At 42.2% G+C, this 27,661-nt stretch overlaps 1 protein-coding gene across 2 annotated transcripts; it reads left to right on the top strand.

Annotated features, from left to right (window-relative positions):
- PTGR1 (prostaglandin reductase 1) lies at nt 1-27,661 on the top strand. 2 transcript variants are annotated; one of them, XM_030292955.2, is made up of 13 exons: nt 1-174; nt 550-620; nt 963-1,117; nt 1,438-1,594; nt 3,645-3,760; nt 5,168-5,213; nt 7,409-7,465; nt 11,879-12,046; nt 15,898-16,015; nt 16,741-16,896; nt 19,840-19,948; nt 23,531-23,649; nt 27,398-27,661. In XM_030292955.2, the coding sequence occupies exons 5-13, from the start codon at nt 3,655-3,657 to the stop codon at nt 27,506-27,508; spliced, it is 990 nt and encodes a 329-aa protein (XP_030148815.1). In that variant the 5' UTR covers nt 1-174; nt 550-620; nt 963-1,117; nt 1,438-1,594; nt 3,645-3,654; the 3' UTR covers nt 27,509-27,661. The 2 variants fall into 2 exon arrangements, with proteins under 2 accessions (XP_030148815.1, XP_030148818.1); XM_030292958.2 differs by lacking the exon at nt 550-620.

The raw sequence follows: 27,661 nt of genomic DNA, 5'->3' as shown, positions 1-27,661 counted from the left end.
ACAGGTCCCTGATGTTAAATCAGAAAAAAAAGAAAAAAAGATGCAGAAGGAAAAAAAAGAAAAAGGAAAAAAGATACAGAGTACCATGTTGACAATGATCCCAGTGATGTCAAAACAGGGGAAAAAGTCTTCTCTATGTGTATGTCTGCCTGGCTACAGAGAAGGGAGTGAAAGGTAAATACTGCACTGGTAACATGAGTTAGCTTAGTGAGAGGGTAATGGAGGAAATTAAGGGGTAGTTTTAAAATTCCTTAAACATCTTTGCATTGTTTCACTATTTACATGACATGGCTGGCAAGAATTGGGCTAGAAGATGGGGATACATGATTGAATCAGACACAATGTGGGGCTCCTGGGACTGACGTAGGGTCAACGGGGAAGTCCAGAGATTTTGTTACTGGGAGCTAGGTTTATTGCGTTTACCACACACCTGTGTGGTAATCTCTAAGCACTTGAGCTTTATGAACTCATTTTGTTCTTTAAAAAGACACGTAAGGGGTGCGTGGGTGGCTCCATCTGTTGAGCTCTGGACCCTTGATTTCCCCTTAGGTAAGATCCCAGGATCACGTGATCCAGCCCCTGCTCAGCACGGAGCCTGCTTGGGATCCTTTCCCCCACTGGTGAGCTCTCTCTCTAGAAGAAAAAAGAAACGGGGCAGAGAAGATATTTAATGTTCATAAAGCACTATTTTTCTTTTAATGTCTTATTTATTTTTTTAAACACCCAACATGGGGCTGGAACTCAGACCCAAGATCAAGAGTCGCAGGCTTTGCGGGGTGGGCAGCTAGGGGGAGCCCCCATAAAGCACTGTCTTATCCCCATTTTGCAGAGGGGTGAATTTAGGCAGGAAGAGGCTGAGGAACTCCCTCAAAGCTGCACCACTAGGAAAAGGGAGACACACCAGCTTCGAATCAGGGTAGCCCAAACCAGCACTTTGGCTTTGTGTACATTCCCTCCCTTAGACCACCTCTCCTCTCCTCCCCGAGTCCCAGAAAGGCCCTGTGAAGGGCTAGATGTTCTGACTCGGAGGTCGCCTCAGTGAAGAGCACTCACTCCTGCCTGGGGGAATCTGACCACAGCTCACAGACGTTGGGACCTTTGTATCGACTTGTGAAAGGTAAACAGGTGTTCATTAGGGAGACTTGGGGACTGGACACGGGGTGGAGGTGTGGACACCAGGCAAGCTGTGATCTGAGGAGGATCCTGCGGATCGAAAGCAGCACTGGGCCAGACCTGGGCTGCGGCCGCCGGGGGACCCTGCGTTTGGCTCTTTCCTTCCTGAACGGTGGACGCCAAGGCTCGTTCTTCTAAGCGGAGTCTTTCCACTGGATTGCCACTTAGGACGCTAGTGGAAGCACAGTTCCACCTGGGCAGGGCTCCAATAGAGGCCATCATCACACACACACTTGTGGGTAATCCTGGCTTTCCCTTCCGAAGCCCTCTGCGGGCCCGGGCTCCACCACTCTTGCAGGAGCAGCTCCGCCCCTGCGGGAAGCCCCACCCTCTCCCGGGACCCGCCTGGATTTAAGGTGGAAGGTCCGCTGCACAACCTCAAACACGTTCTGTGTCTAGCTAGTGGAGCCCGCGTATTCTCGTAAGTAAACATCCTCACCGTTTTTTCCTGCTGATTTTCTAGAATTCCCTATTGTGGAGCGTTTGCGCGTTGCTCTCCCTCACCTCTTGCTGCATAACCTCTGAGTCTTGGGCTAGGAGGAAACTAGAAAGCCAGATGTCCGGATCGGTTCCTCCCAGTACCAGCACGTTCTTGGAGAAATCAGAGACCTACTGGAGGGAAGGGCACGGCCTGTCTGCATTCCGGGTTCTCAGCATAGCTGCCCAACCCCGGCGGCGGCTGGCCAAGTAACTTGCGGAACCGCGGAACTGGGACAAGTGTGGAAGGACAATTAAGATAGGGGTCGGAATTCGGTTAGTGGGCACGGGTGTGTGCAGGCCGACGAGGTGGGAAGCTAGGAGCAAGCGCGCCTGCGGACTCTGCACCTTGGACATCTCCCTCTGGTGGGTGGGACTCCGTGAACTCTGCGGCCTCTTCGGCTACGCTCTTTCCGGGGTAGGGGGGCTTCTGGACTGGCAGCGAGTTCAGAAATCGCTCTCAGCTGCCTTTTTGGGAAAAGAAGTAGAAGAGCAGGACTACGGATCCGCCCGCCGGGATCGCTCCCCTGGCAATGCAGAAATGTCCAGGGCCCTGCTGTTACCCTAAACTGGGGTCGCCTCTTGGTGGGTGTTCAGTGAAAAGACACAACCGAGCCAAAGAATAGGAAAAGTAGGGGGTATAGCTCAGGGGTAGAGCATTTGACTGCAAAGAATAGGAAAAGGAAGGATTTTATTTGCGAGTAAAGGAGAACACCAGGGATGTTTCCCAAAGTAGTGTCTCCCCGAACAAGAAAAGTGAGGAGGTTTTAAGCTAATGATACATGCATATTCATGAAGGGGCTCTGCAAAGGCAAATTCATTATGAATTGGGGCAAAGGTCAACCTGAGTCGACGGAGTCCAGGTCCTAGTTGATTGAAGTCTTGAGGGTCAGCAAGGGTGGGCATCGTCAGTTCTCTGGCTCCAATTAACCCGGAATTTGAGTGCTCAAAGGGTTTCAATCTAGCAAAGAACAGCCCAACCATGTGCATGAGGTCAGTCTTTGCTTTTGAAACAGCGCTGGGAGCTTTGGCATTGATTTATTGTCTCTGATAAGGTTAGGCTATTCGCTGGCTCGGCAAAGACGATTTGTTTCCGTAAAATCCTTAACTTCTGAGGTTTTTGCATTCCTTTGTAATTCTAACACCTCCTAGGAAATTCTGAAGGAGGTGCACTTGGGTAAGTAGTGTCAGGAGGGCCTAAAATGACTTCTGTGTCGGCAAAGCTCTATTTCAGCTTTTTATATCCGTCAACCCCTCTTTCTGCTTACATTGCTGGGGGACAGGCCTGTCAGCTTGCAGTACACACGTGAGGAAGGAGAGGCTCCCACATGATGTGGGGTAGATTGGTCCAAGCAAAATGTCCTGATTCCAAAGCTCAGGGCAGCCTGGATCATCTCTCTTGGTTCCCTGTGAAGGCAAGTTTAAACCCTGGATTTCCCTTTGGGTGCCAGAGTAAATTCACCACTGAGCAGAGCAGCAGCGCCACGCCGTGGTGTTCAGCAGGATGAGACTGTTTGCCTTAGAACGTTGCTTTATCCGGCTGAAAGATGTGAGTGTTCCTCCCTTCGGTTCTTTGTGTTTGACACTCTTTCTCAGGATTCGCTCTATGTGAGGTGAGAAACAGAATATTTGCACATGAGGTGGCTGTTGAGTGTCCTGGTGAAACCCTAGCGATAGCTGAGAAGAATTTCTGTGTTGGTTTACATTTTCCCTTGCCTTGGAGAGTTCTGAGGAAGCCTCAGTTTCCTCATTGGTACTGGCAGTGACAATGCCTATCTAATAGGGAACTTAGGAGGATAAAATGAGATAATGCATTTGAAGTGTTTTGCACAGCAATAGAAATATAATAAATAATAAATGTGGTTGGTATTAAATGATAATGAAGAGAAGTAGATGATGAGTAGACCCTCCTGTCTGTCTTCATTGCAATGGCTAGGAAGTCTTAATAATCCAGTCACTTCGTGGTAGCTGACTACATCTTTACTGTGTTCCAGGAACTTCAGGATGGTTTATGCTAAGAGCTGGACCCTGAAGAAGCACTTCGAAGGCAGCCCCACTCATGGTAACTTTGAGTTGAAAACAGTTGAACTCCCACCCTTAAACAATGGAGGTAAGTCCTAAGATTTCAGTTGGAAAAGACTGTATCAGTTAGCCTTTGCTTCATAACAAAAGTACCTCAAAGTTTAGTGATGTCAAACAACAATCATTATTTGCTCACAATTCTGTGAGTTGGCAATTTGGGCTGGGTTAAGTTGGTGGTAACTCTTCACGTCTCATCTGGGCTGACTGTTTAATGTAGGATGGGCCCTCCTCATATGTCTGGTGGTTAGCAAGCTTTCTGCTGAGGTGTGTGTCTCAGTTCTTTTAGTAGGCTGACTTGAGCTCTTTGTTTTCACAGTGGCCTCATTGATCTAGAACAGTAGGAGTTGGCAGGCTCCAATGTGCAAGTACTTTCATGCCTCAAGTTATATCATGTTTGCTAATATGCAAAGCAAGTCACATTAGCCAAGTCCAGATTCAAGGATTGAGAAATAGACTTCTTGTTGGGAGGAGTGGCAAAGAGGCCCCACACAAAGAGATGGGAGGCATTTGTGACAATTTTGCAATCTGCCACAGAGACTTTTTCAGGGTGTTCTTGTGTGAAGCCTTCATGTCATGTGGGATCCCTCTGATTTCCTGAATAATTGAAACTCACGGTTGGGTACGTTGTTCATGACTTTGACCAGACTCTGGGGAGGATTTCCTCTCTGTCCTGGCAAGCCTGATGATGGGGTAAGCAAGTGGGGAAAGCAATACCTAGCAGCTGTGTGCAAAGCTCAGATTATCCTATACACAGACAGGAGGGATAAACCCTCTTCCTTCATTGAAGAGTCTCCCATCCCCTTAGGGAAAGTGAAAGGACAAGGTAAACCTAAAGAAATCTAGGGGAGAGAAATGGCAGCACGTGCCATAACATGTTTGGAGATTAGCTTTGTAGAACAGACAATAAAAGGTGTTTACAGGTAGGTAGGCAGGCTTTGAGAAAAGGACATGCAATCAAATAGTATGGCAAAGTTCAGTCCCATCTAAATTGGGGTAGCCAGGACTCAGATTCAAAATTCCAGAGAATGTGTGCATGAGGTCACTGCAACAAAATATAGATTCTTTAATACTGATGGGGGCTGTTAGTGAAACCTTATATGATCATTGTAACATAGTGATCACAAATGTGGCCCTGATCAAGTTCCTTAACCTAGGCCTAAATAAAATGAAAACAGTAATCGTTGAGAATATCATCTAGAATAATCCATGTAAAGCATGGAGTGCTGAGTAAATAATGTGATGATGATGATGATGATGATGATGATCATCTGGGCTGGACCAAATGTGAGAGCCCCTCTTGTCTCTTCCATAGAAAGTACTGATGGAAGGGCAACCTTGAAGCAGAAAGGTTATCTGTGTTTATTTGGAGTGCCAAAGTCAAGGAAGGCATCGAGTGTTGAGTATCTAATTGCCTATGGAATGCTTTATTTTGTAGAGGTCCTGCTGGAAGCTTTGTTCCTCACTGTGGATCCTTACATGAGGTATTATTTTCCTCCTAAAAATTCATGTATTGTGTTTGGGACCTTGTTTTGAAATAGTCCATCTTTTATTTAATTAATTGATTAATTAATTTTTTAAATTTAAAAATGTATAATGTTTTTTTAATGTTTATTTATTTTTGAGAGAGAGAGAGAGTGTGACCAGGGGAGGGGCAGAGAGAGAGGGAGACACAGAATCTGAAGCAGCCTGCAGGCTCCAAGCTGTCAGCACAGAGCCTGATGCGGGGCTCAAACTCACAAATCATGAGATCATGACTTGAGCTGAAGTCAGATGTTCAACTGACTAAGCTACCCAGGCGCCCCTGAAATAGTCCATCTTTTCAAATATCCAACTGATTGTCATTTCCCCCTGTTGTCCCAGTATAATATCAGCGATAAGATTCATGGATGCTCATTCTGCCAGCAAAGGTGTGAGAAGGTTGACGAGGGATTACCCTGCCCCTGTATTTTACCATCATCTCTTATCTTAATGTACACAATTTGCCTCAAATTGCTTATCAGAATTGCTTCCCAAAAAATTAAGACAAATCCAATTTGTCCACTTTACTACTGGCACTTATTTGTGTAGAGGAAGATGGTAAGACTAAAATAAGGTTTTCTTGACTTCCATTTACCTGTATTCCTGTAATCAAATGTGTGTACTCAGGAAACAATTTGAGGGGGGGAGGGAATAAAAGGCCTTTATGGGTCAGTAACTTCTCAGTGGTTTTTGCCTAGGTAAATAATGTAGTCATCATTCTTTAAAATGATTGTTTTCAGAGCTGATCAATAGAGATTCAAATTTAATGTAAAAAATGTTTCAAAATGTTAACTAGCATCCCTTTATGTGTGGCGAGTACGATTCTGCAATAATAATTCTAATTTGTAGGTTTTCCCCCCACAATACCAACCAATTCTCTGATAACCCCTGGGTGTCCTACAATTCGACTCAATTCTAACAGTATCTACAGTTAGATAGTGTCAGATCCCACACGTGAAGGAGTCAGTCCTACAAGACTGCCCCACACACTTCAGATGCCAGACTCAAGTCCACATTGTTACCTGTACTTTGGAGTTTCCAACGACACCTTCCTTGCTAGAGTGGCTCATAGAACTCATGAAGCTAGTTTACTCACTAGATTACTGGCTTATTATAAAAGGATATATAACTCAGGAACACTCCCATGGAAGAGATGCATAGGGCAAAGTATGTGGGGAGGGGTAAGGAGCATCCATGCCCTCTCCAAGGGCACTACTCTCCCCAGATCTCCTTGTGTTCACCAGCCCAGAAGCTCTCTGAACGTGTTTTATGAAGGCTCATTACATAGGCACAGTTGATTAAATCATTAACCATTGGCAACTGATTTGACTTTTAGTCCCTCTCCCCTTCCTGAGATCTGGATAAGGGAAATGAAAGTTACAGCCCTCTAATCACATGGTTGGTTCTGGCGACCAGCTCCCATCCTTAGGTGCTTTCCAAAAGTCACTTCATTAACATAACAAAAGATACCTTTATCAGTCTCATTAATTAGGAAATCCCAGGGGTTTAGGTGCTCTGCCAAAAACAGGATTTAGAAAAAATATTATTATTTTTTTTTTTTTTTTTTTTTTTTTTTTTTTTTTTTTTTTTTTTTTTAAATTTTTTTTTTTTTTCAACGTTTATTTATTTTTGGGACAGAGAGAGACAGAGCATGAACGGGGGAGGGGCAGAGAGAGAGGGAGACACAGAATCAGAAACAGGCTCCAGGCTCTGAGCCATCAGCCCAGAGCCCGACGCGGGGCTCGAACTCACGGACCGTGAGATCGTGACCTGGCTGAAGTCGGACGCTTAACCGACTGCGCCACCCAGGCGCCCCCAGAATATAATAATTCTAAATCACAATATCACAGCTTGTGATTTGAGTAACAAGTACCCAGTGGTGTCTTTGTCATCTTTTAAGTCATTGGTAGAAACTCAACCCCAGTGGAATATGATGGTAAGATTCTCATGTTCATTTCCCAGAAAAATACTATCAGAATGCTTCTTTGGAGTCACAGAGCAGAACTACTTACTTCTAGCAGCTCTCCCGCATTTCACCCAGTTATATTACCTGCATGTATCAGCACACACTTTCCCACTGATTTTCCATTTGGCTTGAAACTCAAGATGGTTTTCCCTTGATGCTGTTATGTATTAAGAAATTTTTTTTTTTTTCCAGAGTGGCAGCCAAAAGATTGAAGGAGGGTGATACGATGATGGGGCAGCAAGTGGCCAGGTATTTCTATTTGTCCCAGGGCTTGAAAAATACATCTCTCTTTTACCTTCTGTTGGGTCCTGAGTCTGTCCATCGCCCCTACAGTTTCTTCAGCCTGTATGGTTCACTCACTGACCTTGGAAGCAACTTGGGACATCTTGCCCCTTTCCTGGGGGGGAGGGACGACTGTGAGATTGTCATCACTGCAATTTCACTTTGCTAGTCTTGCTTTTAATTAGTTAAAAAATTGCATTTGTCCAGTTTATGACTATAGTCAAAATTCCAATGAACCACAATTTTTTATTTTGGAAACTGAAAGTTCCTCCGTCATCTGAGCCTTAGAGATGACTATTGTTAATGTATTCTTATTTCAAAAATTGTTCAGTACACAAACCAATGTCTATAATTTTTCTTAACCAGCAGTATTATATGCCCTTCAGCAAATTTATTTTTCTCACTTAATATGGATATCTTTTGTTGATAGTATATAAATATACTACCTACCTTTTAATGGCTGCAAATTATTCCACTGTTATCTGTCATTTAAGTAATCTATTCCTGATAGCAAATGTTTCCTATTTTTTCTATTACAAATAGTTCTGCAGGGAATATACGTACATCTTTATGTGCATGTCTGTGTATTCTTTGCCTACTTGGATAAATATTGCTTCACATTAAATTCCCAGAAGCATAAATTCTAGGTCAAAGGAGATGCACATTTTTAATTTGAGGATTTAATGTCAAATTGCTCTTCAAAAATATTGTATGAATATCCACTCCCACCGATAGTATTAAAGAACCTTTCTCATACCAAATAAATGCCCATTGCTTACCATCAATTTTGGCAATCTGAGGTGAATTCACGTTGATACTTCATGCTTAGTTTAATTTCCATTTCTTTCATATTAGTGATGTTGACATTCTTTTTGTAAATTAATTATCAATTTTTTTCTGTGAATTATGTTTATGTCCTTTCCTTTCCTCCTTTAGGTCTTTTTATCATTTATTAGTGATTTGTACAAGCCTTTTTATATGTTAGGAATAGGAGTGTTGCAAATATCTGTGTCTTTATCTTTATCTTTCCCCTGTGTCCAGTCATAATTTAAAATTTTTATGTGATACAATTATTAATATTTGTAATTGTGGCTTCTGGGTTCCATTTCATCATTAGAAAGGCATCCTCCCCTCCAAAATAACTAAAATATTTATTCATGTTTTCTTCTGGTATTTTATTTTATTTTAAGTGGACTGGCACTGACAACAAAGAGCCCAATTCCAGGCTCAAACTCATGAACCATGAGATCGTGACCTGAGCCAAAGTTGGATGCTTAACCAACTGGGCCACCCAGGTGCCTCTCTTCTGGTATTTTATATGCTAATTTTTTATAATTAAATCTTCAGATCCTTTAATTTTTATTTTGGAATATGGGTGAAGTATTTACTTTATGTCCAAGTGACAAGCCAGTTATAACACCATTTATTGAAATTATATTTGGATTTTTGGGATTTCAATGACTTTATAGATTCATTTAGAGGAAATGTGTTATCTTTAGTACATTTTTCTCCAGGCACAAAGTATACCTCTCCATTTATCCATCTTTGTCTTATGGCCCATTAACAGTTTTCTTCATATAGGTCATATACATTTCTTGCTGATGATCAAAGATATGAACAACATATGTCTGTGTTTGCTGAATTGGCAAAGTTGTCTGTTTTTTTTTTTTTTAAGACAGTACTCAGGGATGGAAATGTTGCTATGATACACTTATACCCTGAAGGTGGAAGCAAAAATTGGCATAACCTTCTGGAAAAGAATTTGGCAATATGCATGCAACAAGAGTTAACAAATGTTTTAATAGTCTCTGACCTAGTAATTCCATTTATAGAAATATTGCCTAGGAAAATTATAAATTCATATTTACGAATATTAATTGAAGTATAATTTAGAAAATACTGGAAATAACCTAAGTGTCTAATACTGGTATAATAAATTCATTTCAGGTTTTTTTTAGATTTTATTATTAAAATTTTTTCTTTTTAACGTTTATTTATTATTGAGAGACAGAGAGACACAGAGCGTGAGCAGGGGAGGGGTAGAGAGAAGGGGAGACACAGAATCCTAAGCAGGCTCCAGGCTCTGAGCTGTCAGCACAGAGCCCAACATGGGGCTGAAACTCACAAACTATGAGATCATGACCTGAGCCAAAGTTGGTCACCTAAGCAACTGAGCCACCCAGGCGCCCCTAGATTTTATTATTAAGTAATCTCTACACCTAGCGTGGCATTCCAACTCCCACCTCCAAGATCAAGAGTTGCTCACTCTGCTGACTGAGCCAGAAGGGTGCCCTGAAATTCATTTCAATTTTCAAAGGATTCTTACTAACATGAGAAAAAGTATAAGTCATATATGCTAGTGTAGAGAGAAAAAAGCTGGCTTGCAAAACATAAGGTGATTTCAATTATGTAAATATATATAATAAATATTTTTAAAATGCACTTATTTTCTTTTCAAGTATAATTACCATACAGTGTTATATTAGTTACAATATAGTGATTCAACAATTTTATACATTACTCATTGCTCATCCCAATAAGTGTACTCCTTTTAAAAAAATTTTTTTTTAATTTTATTTATTTGGGGGGGCTTGGGTGACTCGGTTGGGCACCTGACTTTGGTTCAGGTCATGATCCCACAGTTTGTGGGTTTGAGCCCCATGTCAGGTTCTGTGCTGACAGCTCGGAGCCTGGAGCCTGCTTCAAATTCTGTGTCTCCCTCTCTCTCTGTCCCTCCCCTGCTTGTGCTCTCTCTCTCTCTCTCTCTCTCAAAAATATTAAAAATTAAAAAAAAAATTTTTTTTCTTTATTTTGAGAGAGAGCGCAAGCAGGAAAGGGCAGAGAGAGGGAGAGAGAGAATCCTAAGCAGGCTCTGCACTGTTAGCATGGAGCCTAATGCGGGGCTCAATCCAATGAACCAGGAGATCATGACCTGAGCCAAAATCAAGTCAGATGCTTAACCGACTGAGCCACCCAGCCACCCCAATAAGTGTACTCTTAACCCCCTTCACCTGTTTTACCCATCTCCTCACCCACCTCCCTTCTGGTACCATCAGTTTGTTCTCTATATTTAAGGATCTATTTTTTTGTTTGTATCTTTTTTTTTCTTTGTTCATTTGCTTTGTGTCTTAAATTCCACACATGAGTGAAATCATATGGTATTTGTCTTTCTGACTGACTTATTATTTCACTTAGCATTATACCCTGTAGATCCATCCATGTTGTTGCAATTGTAAGATTTCATTCTTTTTTATGGCTGAGGAATATTCCATTGTGTGTGTGTGTGTGTGTGTGTGTGTGTGTGTGTGTGTGTGTATCTTATTCCATTCATCTATGGAAGGACACTTGGGTTGCTTCCATAGTTTGGCTATTGTAAATAGTACAGCAGTAAACATAGAGGTTCATATATCTTTTTCAATTAGTGTTTTCCCATTCTTTTGGTAAATACCTAGTAGTGGAATTACTGAATCATATGGTAATTATATTTTTAATTTTTTGAAATTCTATACTGCTGTCCACAGTGGCTGTACCAGTTTGCATTCTTATAATACACATTTTTAAATATATCATTAAGACTGCCATAACATATCCCAAAATATTAGCAGTTATCTTTGTATTATGGGATTAGAACTGATTTTTTATTTTATATATTATAACTTTTCTAAAATAAATGTGTTACATAATTTTATGATCAAGGGAAAGACAGTAAAAAAAAAATGGTAACAGTGGGAGAAGATGGGAGAATAAGAATCAGCAAATGAGACAGGAAAGGAGCAGCTTAGAGGGAGAGGCAAAAAGACCAGTGAAGGCAGTGTTGTGGAAACCAATGAAGAAGAATTGGGTAGCCCAGAGTGCTGAATACAGTTGAAAGGTGAAATCAGATGATGAGTGAAGAGTGTCCACTAGATTTTGCAATCAGAAATTGTGGCTTTAGTGGAGTAACAGGGGTGGAGGCCATGTTGCATTGGGTTGTCAAGTGATTGGGCAGTGAAGAAGTTTGAATATAAAAGGGAAAGGGGGCAGTGGAGAGGACAATGTTAAATATTCAGGAGAGAGGAGGGGCTAGGAGATGGAGGGTGGCCCCTGAAGAACAGAACAGAACACCTTGAACCAGAGGATGTACACCTCTTGCTTAAAGAGAAGTGGGTGAGGACAGAGACAGATGTTGAACCAGTTCAGAGAGTTCCTCCCTAATGGCCCATATTTTTTTCTCAAGGAGGAGGAGAAACCAATGGCTAGGAATAAGATGGAGAGATGTGGTGGGGTATTCAATCATGGAATATTAACTTCCATGCCCTTTTAGGAATACTAACCATGCAGCATCCTAAATCCCTTGAAAGAAAAGAGGTTTCCCACATCTTAATGTGCTTTATCTTTCAGAGTTGTGGAAAGTAAAAACTCAGCCTTCCCAACAGGAACTATGGTAGTGGCTTCTTCAGGCTGGACAACTCACTCCATTTCTGATGGGAAAGATCTGGAAAAACTGCCTGCAGAGTGGCCAGACACATTACCAGTGTCTTTGGCTCTGGGAACAGTTGGCATGACAGGGTGAGTTTCATGGGTATGTTTCATTTATTTGAATATCTGACATTCTGGTTTTCCAAAATAGTTTGTCTAGAATGTGGTCAACAAGAAGAGACCCAAGACATTCTAGGCTCAGGGGCTGGTTAGAGTAAATGGTGTGACTGAGAAGGGAATAAGATGGGTTAGAGTTGGCCTTGGACTAAAGGAAAGAAAGGGAAAAATCCATCCAGAGACCCTCAGAACCAGAGAGCGGCAGTGAGAAGCAGCATGGGGCATGATCCCTCTTTAGCAGCTGGCAAATGGTAACACAAAGGGACCAGCTCCTTTTGTCCCTGGAAGGGTCTTGGCTTCAGGGTCTCTGTCTCCATTTCAGAGTTTGAAAAGGGGAAGAGAATTCAATATACCTTGGCTTTTCTGTGCTGTCTCTCATTCCTCACCTTTCCCTATGCACATCTGAATCTCCTGAGGTATAAAGAGATCTGAAGTTTAAATGAGATGAATCACAAGTATGGTTGCACAGTCACTCAGCTGACACAGACTGAAACTCCACAAGAGTCCTTTGGCCTTGTCCCTCAGGAAGACTCCTGGTCAGTTCATCCTATCTCAGCTGTACTTTAGGCTCCAAATTTCCTTTTGTGGCCTGGAGAAGCAAGGTCAATTGAATTCCTTTTGGAATCCCCCAAAACTTTTTTAGCCTGAAATTCATGTATTTCCTTTCTTTCTCTAAGTTATTTGATCTCTTCCTCCCTCCCTCCCTCCTTCTTTTTCATACTTTGAAGGACTTCTAAAGAATGAACTGGATATGTATACCTCAAATGATCAGCTTCTAGCAAAAACCAGTCCCATACACCCCAACTTCATATTGCACTCAGATTATGAACTCCTTAGTATTGCCGTGACCAAGAGGCAATGTTGAAATTAATGTGAAATTAGAGGGTGCTTAATACCTTTTTGCTTTTTTTTTTTTAGTCTTCTTTTAAAGTTTATTTATTTTTTGAGAGAGAGAGAGAGAGAGAGAGAGAGAGAGAGAGAGAAAGAGCATGAGCAGAGGAGGGGCAGAGAGAGAGAGGGAGAGAGAGAATCCCAACACAGGGCTTGATCTCCCGAACCTTGAGATATGACCTGAGCCAAGATCAAGAGCGGGACACTTAACTGAGCCCCCCCAGGCGCCCCCTTCTTACTTTCAAATAAGCACTAAATAGAATTATAGCACTTCCAGGTCCTGCCTACCTACCCCATAACCTCTACCAGGGAGAGCTTCTCCTCCCACCTTGTTATCCCACCTGTCGTTCTAAGTTGTGAGCCAGGTGTAGGAATGCAGGGGTGAAGGCAGACATGAGGAAACCTTGGAGCAAGTCTCCCATGACTTAGATGGGGAGAAAGTAATCTGTAAAATATTAGGAGATTTGAATCCTAAAACAGAGGATAACTTACTCATTTGTGTGTACTTCTCATTCATCCTGTTCCAAACCCCCAAGGAGTGCATTTTTACTCCATAAACAATCAACTTCATACCATTGGTTCTTACTGATTGAGGGAGAGGCATTATCCCATGCTTCTAACCTTCTCTAGTGACACACTGCCCATTCTTTGAGCAATTCCTGCCATTCTGGACTACTTACCAGTGGGATGGGTCGGCCCTTCAAGAGTGCTAGAACTTCTGCCATAGACCATAAAAGAAGTTGAACTTTGGGGTGCCTCGGTGGCTTAATGGGTTGAGCGTCCAACTCTTGATTTTGGCTCAGGTCGTGATCTCATAATTTGTGAGCCTGTGGGTCTCTCTGCTGACAGTGTGGAGCCTGCTTGGGATTCTCTGCCTCTCTCCCTGTCTCTTCCCCACTCCTCCCCCTCTCGCTCGCTCTCTCAAAATAAATAAATAAACATTATAAAAAAAGAAGTTGAACTTTGAAACCTAGGGTGCCTTTCAGCTGTCCAGGCTCCAGAGATTTAGCATTCCCTCCAGGTTTGCATTATTTCCTTCAGTGGACCTCTGTTTTCTCAGTTAAGCTGGAGGAGTTCATGTGTTTTGCTCTCCAAACTGTTATATGTTAAGTCCCCCTTAGTCCCAAGGGTACCTTTAATTTTTCCTCTAAGATTGCTTTACTGTTGACTTCTCCATTTTACTTGTAAAAGGATATGATGTTTGGGAGAGGCCTTGTGTCTTCTAGGGCAGTATGTCTAATTGAGAGGTGATTTTAGGGTTTCTAGAAGGGAGATCGGGGTTGGGGGGTGGTAACGATTGTCATGAGTGGAATGATATAATCAGAAAATGCACCTTCTGCTTCTCTTTTGAGGTTATGCTAGCTCACCCAGTGTGCTTTGGTTTCGGCATTCATTAAGGTGGTGGTTCTCAGTTGCTTAAATTCCTAAGAATCACCTACTCTTATGAAATTCAGATGTTCATGTCCCAGTATTTCTGGACCAGTGGGTCTGAGGTGTGGGGCCTGGGAATCTAAATTTTTAATAAAACTCCAGGTGATTCTGAGGCAGATGGTGCTCCATTCATCTTTTGAAAATTACTGGGAATATTAGCTTTTGGGTCCTCAGAAAATGTGTAGATTTCTATGCCTTTCACTGCCTTGCCTTTAATGTCCAACTCTAATGGGTCCCCGGATATAGGCAAAGGCTAATGTATAGTTTGTTTCTTATAGAAACAACTTTACATGAATTTGTCTGAAATTTTGCAAGTGGCTTAGCAATTGCCACAGTGGATATAGATTTCTTTGACTCAGACTCAGGGGCGTGATTATAAAACTTAAAATTTTTCTATTGCTGTACTTCATCTCTATCCCAAGCCTGCATCTTGGCTTGTGTAGTAAAACAGAGCCTCAGTTTAATTTAGTGATTTCTCACATTGTTCAGGTTCAAAACTCAGAATTTTCTTTTTCTTCACCCCAAGATTGATGCAGAGCTTCCAGGGCTAACAGATTCCATGTCAGCAGGGGGGCGACAGCAACTTCTTGATCTTTTTTTTTTTTTTTTTAACTTTTAAAACATGTTTATTTTTGAGAGAGAGCGAGTGCAAGCGAGGGGCAGAGAGAGAGGGAGACAGAAGATTTGAAGTGGGCTCTCTGCTGACAGCAAAGAGCCCAATGTGGGGCTCGAACTCATGAGCTGTGAGATCATGACCTGAGCCGAAGTTGGACACTTAACCAACTGAGCCACCCAGGTGCCCCAATAACTTCTTGGTCTTGATCTATCCTAGTCTTATGCTGTTCTCCTGCTTCAAAGTGTAACTTTTCCCACTGAGTGCTCAGTGACATCCCCTTCCAAGCTGGCCATCCAAGCTGGTGGTTTCTTCACTCAGTTCTTGTCAGTACTCTCTGAGCTGCATCTTTGTAGACCCCATAGTTTTTTCCCTGCAAGCTAACTTCAACATCTCACTTAGGATGAGATGGGGAAATTTCAGAAGCTCTTCCATACCATTAGGAGCCATGGAAAACTCAAGGTGTTTCTCTTGGATCCTCTCATCTGCTCTATGGTTATGGCACCATGATGACATGGAGGCTTTCCCCATGAAGTTCACCATCTCCCCAGGGCGTATATAGGAATGAGGCACAAACTCTCTATTCTAGGACCCCCAGAGTCCTAGAATCTTCTTTTGCTCTTGAGACTTGGCCTAGGGATAGACAGGGTGCAGCCCCTTTCCAACCAACTCTCCATTTCTTCTCTGGTTCCCATCATATTTATTCCTATCTAGGAGTGAGGAAGGAGGAGGTGGACCATTAGTGGCTGGTAATATTCAATTCCTATATTTTCTGTCTTTTATTGGACCCATGGCACTGGGCTGTTGAGAAGGCCTCCAGGATATATCTGAACAACTTATAAGAGAAAGCCACAAATCAACCCACATATCTTTAATTTTCTTCCCTCAGGCTAACAGCCTACTTTGGCCTACTTGACATCTGTGGTGTGAAGGGTGGAGAAACAGTGATGGTTAATGCAGCAGCAGGAGCAGTGGGCTCTGCTGTGGGCCAGATAGCTAAGCTCAAGGTAAGTGTCTTCTTCCATTACCCAACATTTACTCAATACCCACAGTGTACACTGAGAATACAACAGTGAACAGAGCAGACCTTCTCTGATCTCAGGGAGTTTTGTTTAGTGGGTCTTGCTTGGAAGTTGAAGATACATTGAGAATGCAAGAGAGATTTCTGAAGTGCTACTCTGTGTGTACCAATACAATCTCTAGCTCATCCTGAAAGTGCTTTTCAGAATGCTCTCCAGTTCCTCTATGAGTCTATGATTAGACAGGTTCTATATAGTCCAATGCTTGAGCCCAAATCAAAGAATAAAGGGGCAGTCACCAGGAGAAGTGACAAGATGGCTGAGAGTTCCAGAGCTGAGCCCAAATTATAGTCTAAAGCACCACTGTTCCAAAAGATAGCATGCAAGTCACTGCAAGAGAAGACCCAAAATAAAGAAATGAGAGTCAGATGAATAGGTTGTCGAGTCAGTAAGTTGAAACAAGCTGTAAACCACATAAACATAGACCAGAATCTGTTGGTTGGTCAGAGACAAGCTAAAGTTAACGTTGGGTTGTAGGCTGATTCAGGGACCAATTTCACCTATGGGTCTGTTGGCCCATTATGGTATCTTCATGTATGTGGTTCAGTACCTAAGAGGGTGTTCTTGGGGAACCTGACCATACTAGGCTAGGAAGGTGAGTTAGTCCATGCTTTTGGCTTATAAATGGTCTCCATTTTTTTCTCCCCATTTAGGGCTGCAAAGTTGTTGGAGCAGCAGGGTCTGATGAAAAAGTTGCCTACCTTAAAAAGCTTGGATATGATGTTGCCTTTAACTACAAAACAGTAGAATCTTTGGAAGAAACTTTGAAAAAAGCCTCTCCTGATGGTTACGATTGTTATTTTGATAATGTAAGCACCAAATGGACTTAATATCTTATTTACTAACAAAGTACTATACAAGGGAATAGCCTTCTAGAGTTCCATCTAAAATATATAAAGTACATATGCCTTTAAAAAACAGCTTTATTGAGATATAATTCACCCATTTTGAAGTGTTGAATTCAGTGGTTTTTAGCATATTCACAGAATTGTACAACCATCACCACAATGAATGTTAGGGCATTTTCATTATCCCAAAAAGAAATGCTGTACTCAGTAATTACTCCCCATTCCCCCCCCCCACAAAGTGCCTTTTGTGACTGGCTTCTTACACTGTACATTAATTAGCATGTTTTCAAGGTTCATCGATGTTGTAGTATGTATCAGTACTTCATTCCTTTTTTATGGTTGAAAAATAATATTCCATTGTGTGGATATACCACATTTTATTTATCCATCAATCGATTGATGAGCATCTGAGTAATTTTCACCTTTTGGCTATTACGTATAATGCTGTGAACATTCATGATCTTGGGTATATGCCTATAAGTAGAATTGTTGGGTCATGTGATGACTCCATATTTAACATTTTGAGGAGGAACTGACAAACTATTTTGCAAAATGGCTGCACTATTTTACATTCTCACCAGCAGCGTATGAGGGTTCTAATTTCCCTACATCCTCGCCAGCACTTACTATCATTTTGATTATGGCTACACTAGTTGGTTTGAAGTCGTATTTCACTGTGGTTTTGATTTGCATTTCCCTAATTGCTAATGGTATTGGGCATCTTTTCATGTGCTTATGAGCCACTTATATATCTTCTTTAGAGAAATGTCTACTCAGATATTTTGCCCATTTTTCAATTTGTTGAGTTTTAAGAGTTTTTAAAATTTGTTTTAATGTTTATTTATTCTTAGAGACAGAGCGTGAGCGGGGGAGGGGCAGAGAGCGAGGGAGACCTAGAATCTCTGAATCTCTGAAGCTGGCTCCAGACTCTGAGCTGTCAGCACAGAGCCCGATGTGGGGCTTGAACTCACGGACCATGAGATCATGACCTGAGCCAAAGTCAGTCACTCAACCAACTGAGCCACCCAGACACCCCAAGAGTTCTTTTTTTTTTTTTAATATATGAAATTTATTGTCAAATTGGTTTCCATACAACACCCAGTGCTCATCCCAAAAGATGCCCTCTTCAATACCCACTACCCACTCTCCCCTCCCTCCCACCCCCCATCAACCCTCAGTTTGTTCTCAGTTTTTAAGAGTCTCTTATGCTTTGGCTCTCTCCCACCCAAGAGTTCTTTATAAGAGTTATGATACGTTCCTCATCAGATACAGTCAATTCTCAGTATTCCTGGTAGTTATGTTCTATCAAGTCACCACGAACAACGAGCATTGCTTCTAGGGCAAGTATGTGCGTACATGTATATATTTTATCTCCATTGCAATCTTAAATCCTAGAAACAACTCTTCCTACAGCTTTTCTTTTCTTCATTTTTTAAAAGAGAAAAGGAGGTTCAGAAGTGTTAAGAAGTTTGCCTATGGCTGCCCCACAAACTGATCCTCCCAGAGTTGGGATTCAGACCCCATCCAACCAACCCCAGAGCTGGAGCTTTTTGAACTACTCTGTACTGTGCCCTTCTGCCTTCCCTCCTTGGTAATCTCTGGGAGAGGTGAAAAAAGGAGAGAGAACCTCGACTTTTTTTTTTTTTTACTTTAGCTGGGAACTTTGTGCATCTTTCACTGCTTTAGGCACGTCTGCAAATGAGCAGGAAAGCCCTGTGAGTGTTGATTTGAGGGATATAAATAAATGTTAGCAAGTAGTCTCTTTCTCAACTACGGAATATACCAATAATGAGGATTGACTGAATATGGTTTGCAATAATTTTCTCCTATTCTGTGAGTTGTCTTTCACCTTCTCTTTTCTTTTCATTCACTTTCTTGATGGTGTCCTTTGAAGCACAAAAGTTTAAATTTTTAAAAAATGTTTATTAATTTTAGAGAGATTGAGAGAGAGAGAGAGAGAGAGAGAGACAGAGCGTGAGGAGGGGAGGGGCAGAGACAGAGGGAGACACAGAGTCCAAAGCAGACTCCAGACGCGGAGCTGTCAACACAGAGCCTGATGCAGGACTTGAACTCACAGACCACGAGATCATGATCTGAGCCAAAGTCGGGCACTTAACCAACTGAGCCACCCAGGAGCCCTGTAGAAGTTTTAAATTTTGATGAAGGCTGATTTATGTCTCCTTTTGTTGTTTGGGCTTTTGATGTCATGTCTAAGAAGGCTTTATCTTATCCAAGGTCACAAAGACTTACTCCTGTTTTCTTGTAAGAGTTTTATGACTTTAGCTTATACCTTTAGGCCCATGATACATTTTAAGTTAATTTTTAGGTATTGTGTAAGGAGGGGTCCAATTTCATTCTTTACCATAGCCAGTAATTGTGCACCAGTTGTTGAAAAGACTGTTTTTTTCCCTTATTTCATTGTGTTGCGACTTTGTCAAAAATCAATTGACCATAAAGTAAGAGTTTATTTCTGGACTCACAACTTAGCTCTGTTGATCTATATTTCTGCTCCCATGCTGTCTTGATTGATACAGTTTTGTAGTAAGTTTTGAAATTGTCAAATATGAGTCTTCCAGCTTTGTTCTTGATGTGCCTTCTGACTATTTTTTTCCATGGTTTTAGATAGGGGCAAAGAGATTATTGAACTGGTCAGAAAACCCCAAAATATAATAAAGTAAAATGTATAAGTTATATATGGTATGTTCCTACAGTAAAACAGAAATGTCCAACGTCACATGTCCCTTTCAAGTGCAATCTTCTGCACTGTTGTGCTAATTCAGTCTGATTTTTTTCCTTCTAAAATAAATGTTATGAAATGGTAATTGTGACTTAATGATTCTCCTGAATCTTCTAGTGTTTAGATTAAAGTGGATTGTTTGTTTGTTTTTTTTTCATCCTGTTTAGGTAGGTGGAGAGTTTTCAAACATTGTTATCCCCCAGATGAAGAAGTTTGGAAGGATTGCTATTTGTGGGGCCATCTCTGTGTATAATACTACTCGCCCACTTCCCCCAGGTAATGAGCTCATGCACACGATCACAGATGTAGAAAGACTGGGCAAGGAGAAAATTCATGGATATGGTATATAGGCCAGTGACTATCAAAATATTAAAAAGACTTCCTGATAATAATTTTCTCCTTTTTAAAAAATAATTAAAAAATAATTTTCTCCTTTTTCCTCTTTTTAAAAAATTTGTTCAATGTTTATTTGTTTTTGAGAGAGAGAGAGAGAGAGAGCAGGGGAGGGGCAGAGAGAAACGGAAACACAAAATCCGAAGCAGGCTCCAGGCTCTGAGCTGTCAGCATAGAGCCCAACCTGGGGCTTGAACTCACGAACTGCGAGATCATAACCTGAGCCAAAGTTGGACACTTAACTGGCTGAGCCACACAGGCTCCCCAGACTTCCTGATATTCTTGATGAAGTAGTGTTTATTAAACTAAAACTATGTATTTTTATATGTTTGTGCTAAATAGCTTATGTTAGATTTTAATATAGAGAAATAACAGAATCTGAAAATAGGGAAGAAATGTTGATAATTGTTAAAAGTTTTAATTGTTTACCTATTGTTTTGGGCAAAGTTGTGAAAAGACAACCATGCTTTGATTTAGAGACAGAACACCTTGGTCTGGCTCATGCAATATCAGGGTTCTTTAGGATATTCAGAACGTTGCTGGAGGAATGGGGATTGGAGAGGATGACTCAGTGTGGGTGAAGCAAACAACAGGCCGCCATTTCCTTCCGACAGTGGAGGGCAGTGCCTCCTAGAGCTTCAGGACACACTGGCTCCCCCAGACTGACAATTTCCATGGAAAGGGAGAGGAGCATGCATTTCCCCTCTGTTCCTGGACTGTCCTTATTTTGTTTCTTTTGTGCATCCATCTCCACTTCTCCACTCTTCCTATGCTGAGACTGCCCTCTGCCCTCTTCATACCCACAGAGGTCCAAAAGCAGTATCAACTAGAGAACTCTATTTGTGAAATCCTAACTCTCTGAGAGATGTTGTGCAGGCCTCTTGTTTTATGAATGGGGAGATGAATGGGCAAGAAGGCCAGAGGCTCTTTAAATCCTATTAGCAAGAGACTCAAAGACAGGCCTTCTGCACTCCTCCTACAGAGTCCTTTCCTACTACAACGATTTTGTGCTGTTGGTGAGATTATAGATTGACCTGTGGTCCAAAAAAAGAAAAAAAAAGCAAAAGGAATCTTAGAGATTATCATCAAGATCTGGGATGATAACCATAAATAAATTTGGCTTCTGTGATGGGCTTCACTCATGGGAATGAAACCCTACAGCCCTGCTAGTTAACAATCCCACAACGGCACTGAGACAGGTGAGTGAGAGTGGAAGGGACTGAGAAAGGACAGCTTGCAGACTCCCTCTTGGGCTGGGAAAAATCAAAGATACTACCATCTCCAAAAAGACTCCAGGTGCACTTGGCAGTCTTATTGCTATGGACTTTTCCCCCCTCTATTTTTCTAATTGAAGCTAAACTAGAATCCTGGGAAATCTTCTGCCTGTCCGTTGAGCAAAGCACCAGGATGCGTTTTCTTGACCATAGTCCAATAAGGTACAGCCAAATATTTGGGTCCAGTAACTTGATCTCGTCTTGTTAGCAATTAGATTGGAAGTTGAAGGTCTTTGAGACGTCAGCTGGCCTTGTCCATTCATTTTAGATGAGATCCTGCCCTGCCTCTGAGCTCCAGAAATTCTAACATATATCACTGTTAGGATAGCTCAGAGGTAATTATTTGCCCCAGCATTAATGCCACGTTCAAATGCCACATTCTTCTTGCTCCCAATAAAGAAACTATATTCCCATCAGGGTGGATAAGCCCAAAAATGGTATTTCATCCTCTTCCAAGATGAGGAAATGAGGATTCCAGTTCTTAACCTAAAGAGAAATATGGTTGGTGTGCATCTCCTAAAGAAGCACCCTCTCTGCAAGGGCAACCTGACATTTGGACGTGCTGCTGTCTTGTGTCACCCTCATATCTCACTCCTCTTGCACCAGTTTCTTTTGGTTCAGGACAAGGCCTTATTTTTCTGACTGCTAATGTGACTTTCTCCAAAGTAGGGAGTAGGAACTTTCAGCTTGAGCGATGCCAGTTATCAAGGATGCCGCAAATAAATTCTGCCAGTCACCTCGGCTCATCTGGTGCTGAGGTTTCAGGGGCATGTTCACCTGACTTACTGAAACTTTTAAGACTATGTTCAGGTGTCATTCCCTCAGTTTCTGGTCACTCAGGATCCTTGGGAAAATAAGCCAGGCAACCAACACAACCTTTTCTCTCTCACACAGAAAAGTACTACCTTTTTTTTTTTTAATGTTTATTTACTTTTGAGAGAGAGAGAGAGAGCGCGAGAGTGCGTGTGAGTGGGGGAGGGGCAGAGAGAGAGGGAGACAGAATCCAAAGCAGGCTCCAGGCTCTGAGCTGTCAGCACAGAGCCCGACATGGGGCTCGAACCCATGAACCATGAGATCACGACCGGAGCCGAAGTTGGATGCCCAACTGACTGAGCAACCCAGGAGCCCTGAGTACTACCTTCTTGATAGGCTGCAGAGTAGGCTGGTACTTTTTCTAGGCTGGTGGTTCTCAAAGTGTGGGCCCAGGACTAACAGCATCACCATCTCCTGAGAATTTGTTAGAAATATAGATTCTTGGGACCCATTCCATATCCACAATCAGAAACTGGGGGAGGGGCCAGCAATCTCTTTTCATAAGCCTTCCATGTGATTCTGAAAAAGAACATTCTACATGTCGGGAATATCAGGGTATTTATGGTTGATTAGCACAGGAACATTTTCACGTTATCTTCAGGACCCACTTCTGTTCCATAGAACACTGTTCTATGGACTGCCTTTGGGCAGTGTTTGGTGGGCCTTGCTTCTGGCATGTGCAGGCTGGACATTCCCTGGCTTCCTGGCCTGTGCAAGGACTGAGTGTGTATTAGTTTCCTATTGCTGCTGTAACAAATTACCACAAATTTAGTGGCTTAAAACAACACAGATTTATTGCCTTATAGTTCTGGAGGTCAAAAGTCTAACATAGATCAGCAGGGCTGAATTCTTTCTGAAGGCTCAAGAGGAGAGTCTGTTTCCTTGCCTCTTCCAGCTTCTAGAGGCTGCCTGCATTCTGTGGCTCATGGTCCCTACCTCCATCTTCAAAGCCAGCAGCACCGAATCTTCCAAAGTCTCTGTTTCTCTCTCTTTCACTCTAATCTATACTTCCATCATCACATATTTTTTCCTGACTCTGACTTTTCTGCATCCCTTCCAAGGACCCTTGTGATTATATTGGGCCCACCTGTATAATACAGAATAATCTCTTCATCTAAAGGCCCTTAACTTAATCATGTCTGCCAAGTCCTTTTTGCCATGTAAGGAAGCACATTCATAGGTTCTGGGAGTTAAGATACGGCCACCTGTGGAGACCATTATTCTGTCTACCACAGAGGGCATGTTGATTTTTGGACAACCTCGTGGATCAGAAAAGAGTGGAGAAATCTAGAACAGTGATGTGACTTATACTGCTTGTGTTTTCACCACGGCCACCTCCCTGGACCCTGTCACCTAAATGTGTCCTCCTCTTTCACAGGCCCACCCCCAGAGAATATCATCTATCAGCAACTCCGCATGGAAGGGTTCATTGTCACCCGCTGGCAAGGAGATGTCCGTCAGAAGGCTCTGAAAGACTTGCTGACATGGGTCTTAGAGGTGAGGAGCTCCAGAGCCACTCCCCCAGTTGTACACCGGATCCCATTCTCTTCTGACACGATAGGCTTCATTTCCACTGCAGATACAGGTCCATCTCACTGCTCCCCCTTTTAGAACAAAATACCAGGAAGTGTTTGTTTTTTAATGTGATTTTTTTTTTGAGAGAGAGAGATAGACAGACAGACAGGCAGAGTGTGAACAGGGGAGGGGCAGAGAGAAAGGGAGACACAGAATCTGAAGCAGGCTCCAGGCTCTGAGCTGTCAGCACAGAGCCCCATGCAGGTCTTGAACTCAGGAACCATGAGATCATGACCTGAGCCCAAGTGGGACACTTAACCAGCTGAGCCCCCCAGATGCCCCAGGAAGTGTTGACACTCAATGTCTGCAGTTCCTCTCTTTCCATTCTCTTGTGAACCCACATATCAGGCTTTTGTACTCTTGCCGCTCCACCATAATTGCTTTGGTCAAGGTTGACGATGTCCTGATTGTGAACTGCAGTGGTCAGTTCTTAGTATCACTTGGCTCTGGGGGGTGTTTGACAGAGGTGATCACATTGTCCTTGGTACACTTTCTTCTCTTGCCTTCCCTTGGCTCTTGGTTTTCCTCACAGATTTGTCCTTCTCAGAGGACCTCCTCCTCTGCTAACTTCTTTTTCCCTCTGCAGATCAATAATAGAGTGTCCCAAGGTATGGTCACTGGACTTCTTTTCTTCTCTGCCCACAGTCTGTCTATCCCTTACTTAGCTCATCCAGGCTCTTGGCTTTAAATATCATTGGTATGCTGACAGCTCCTGAATGTCTGTCTCCAGCCTGGATCTCTCCCCAGGGCTCTGGGCTGCTCAACAGCTGCACTTAGATGTGTAATACACATCTTCGACTCAACACGTCAAAAACTAAATATGTCTTGATCTTTCCTGCCAAATCCATTCCATATACAGACCTCACCATTTCAGTGACGGCAATTCTATCCCCACCCCCACCCCCCCAGTTGCTCAATCCAAAAACCTTGAAATCATCTTTGATTCCTTTCTTTCTCTCAGACCCACATTTAATCTGTTGGGAAATTCTGGTGGCTCAGCCTTCAAAATATACACAGAATCTGTCCAGCTCTCCCACCTCTACTGCTACCACCCTGGGCCAGGCCACCTTCTTATCTAGCCTAGTAGCCTCTGTCTGGCCTCCCAACTTTGTGCCCCAACAGACAATTCCCAACACAGCTGCCAGTGTGATCTTTTAAGGCATAAATCAAACCATGTCATTCTTATGCTCAAAACTCTGCAAAGCTCCCCATTTCACTTACAATAAAACCTACGAGGGGCGCCTGGGTGGCTTAGTTGGTTGAGTGACCGACTTCGGCTCAGGTCTTGATCTCACGGTTTGTGAGTTCGGGCCTGCATTGGGCTGTATGCTGACAGCTCAGAGCCGGAGCCTGCTTCTGATTCTGTGTCTCCCTGTCTCTCTGCCCCTCCCCCACAGGCACTCTGATTCTCTCTGCCTCTCAAAAATAAACTAATAAAAAAAAAAAAACCTACGAGATTGTACATGATCTGGCCTCCATTACCTAATTTCATTTCTTAGTGTTCACCCCTTGCTTTCTTTGCCCAATCCCTCCCCACTTCCCTCTGCCCTCTGTAACTGCTTCCTTAATTCACTCCTCTCCTTCAAGTCATAACTACATTCTGAACGAGGCAACTTTTAAAATGGCCCTATTTTATTTTTTTATTATTTTTTAAATATTTGTTTATTAAATATTAATAAGAGAAAGGGACAGAGTGTGAGCAGGTAAGAGGTTAGAGTGAGAGGGAGACACAGAATCCGAAGCTGGCCCCAGGCTCTGAGCTGTCAGCACAAAGCTAGATGCAGGGCTCAAACTCATGAACCACCAGATCATGACCTGAGCCAAAGTTGGACGCTTAACTTGACTAAGCCACCCAGGTGCCCCATAATGCCCCTATTTTAAATTGCAGTCCCCCTCCATTCTTGATCCTCCTTATCTTACTTTTACCCATAGCAATTATTATCTTTTAACATGATGTATACTATAATTCATGTATATTTATTGCCCATCGCCCTCCTGTGAGAATGTAACCTCCATGAAGGCAGCAACATTCATGCGTTTTTTTCTGATGTATCCCCACCACCTAGAATAGTGTCTGAATCAATGTAAACTCTAGATGAATATTGTTGGATAAATGTTGGAGAGGCATATATTTGGGGCTGTGGCTCTTCCAGGTCCCAAACTGGCATCTTCCTATAGCCATGGCTTTCAATCCACAGGAAGAAGCCAATCCTGTCCTATGTTGTGATACTTTTCCCGTCTTTCACAATTTGCAGTTTTAGTCAACAGAATTCTGAATAACCAAGGGGCATTATTTTAGTTTTGGAGGGGAAAAGTGATATCACACTTCTAAACTCTTGGCTTTATCATCCTTTCCCAATTCAAATAGATTGCTCCTCTGGCAGCCACTGGAGCTTGGTGTTTTTCCCAGTCCAACGCTTGGAGTGCTGAGCTGGGCTCTTTCCAGGAAGCTGGGAAGAGCTGAATGATTTTCAAGCTCCCAGTGTGGAGCCTCTTTGTCCCTGTTGGTGAAATCTGATCTAGCCCTCCCATGATGGCAACTGACAACAAGAAACCACTGTGCTGGTCTTCCTAATGCCTCCTTCTAACAGAGTGGACCTAATTACAGTTTTGTTTTCAGTAACGAGTGAATTGGCCTAATTTCTCTCTCAACTACTTACTTTTTTTTTCTCATCTCTTTTTCTTCTTGAAAATATACTTTTCTTTTAGAATAGCTTTAGATTTATAGAAAAATCACAAAGATGGTACAAAGGGTTTCAATATGCCCTGTATTCTGCACCTTAATTTACCATATTATTATCACCTATATATTAGTATTCATCCTCTACTTTTAACTTATAAACTTTTGATTACAGCATTTGCCCCTTTACAGGTTCTTTGCCTCCTTTAAAAAGAGCTGGGGCTTCCTAGTCAAGGCCTCCTCAAATCCCAGCCTCTGTACTTATCAATTAGTTGAGTGACCCCAAGCAAATTGTCCCTCCATAAATTCATAAAGGGTACTAAGCCATCACTGGACTATGTTAAGAAAATAAATGGTATCCGGTAACGCCAGTCTCCACAGAAGACCCTTTATAAAAACCTTGAAAATGTAAATTCGTTCCACTTAGTAGACTGCCTTGTAGCAGAGAAATGAAAAACCCTCACTAAATAAACCCTTCCCTCCCACATTCCTAAGTGAATGTTCAACACATATTGAAAGAATCTGGGCTTGAAGGGAGGACGAATTATTAGATTGCCATGGTATTTACAATTCCTGAACAGGCTCTGCCGCTTCAGGGGTCAAAGAGAGGTAATGATGCTACATCATGAAGCTTCTGGAAGGATTAAAGTGGATAATACTCTGGAAGGGGGCCCCTTTTTCCATCTTCTTCCACCTCTTCTGAGATCATTACATTATTAAGCTTTTCCGTGTGATTTACTTATAAATTGCTTAATCACTTCCTGTAACATTTCTTCTATTGTTATACTGTGACCTAACACCTGTTACCAAACTTTTATGTGTACTTGGTGGCTCATGCCACTAGATTGACTATTCACTCATGGTGGATTGGGCCTCCCTCTTAGATGTCCAAGATAATGATGTTCCTGATAAATTTGTTGCTATGATGAGAAAAGTGTATCATTCAGAATATGAAATTAATCTGTTATATTTGTTGTCATTTTGATACAGGGTAAAATCCAGTACCGTGAATACATCACTGAAGGGTTTGAAAACATGCCAGCTGCGTTTATGGGAATGCTGAGAGGTGAAAATTTGGGGAAAACAATAGTGAAAGCATGAAAAAAAAAAGACACATGGAATCTAGAATTCATTTGGATGATTACCACGTCTTTTTAACCATTTAGTAAAAATATATACTGCCTTCATTATCTAAAAATTGTAATGAGTTTGATCTATCTAATAAAACACATTTAAGTGGTATGTAATTAGCAA

This window comes from Lynx canadensis, chromosome D4 (genome assembly GCF_007474595.2).
Source record: "Lynx canadensis isolate LIC74 chromosome D4, mLynCan4.pri.v2, whole genome shotgun sequence".
NCBI lineage: Eukaryota > Metazoa > Chordata > Mammalia > Carnivora > Felidae > Lynx > Lynx canadensis.
The sequence above is the reverse complement of the archived record's forward strand: the minus strand, read 5'-3'. Positions and strand labels throughout refer to the sequence as shown.

Coding starts and splice junctions, on each gene's coding strand:
- PTGR1 (XM_030292958.2), top strand. CDS start 3,655: ATGGTTTATGCTAAGAGCTGGACCCTGAAGAAGCACTTCGAAGGCAGC. Junction 3,761..5,167: donor CCCACCCTTAAACAATGGAG/GTAAGTCCTAAG, acceptor TTTATTTTGTAG/AGGTCCTGCTGGAAGCTTTG. Junction 16,016..16,740: donor GCCAGATAGCTAAGCTCAAG/GTAAGTGTCTTC, acceptor CTCCCCATTTAG/GGCTGCAAAGTTGTTGGAGC.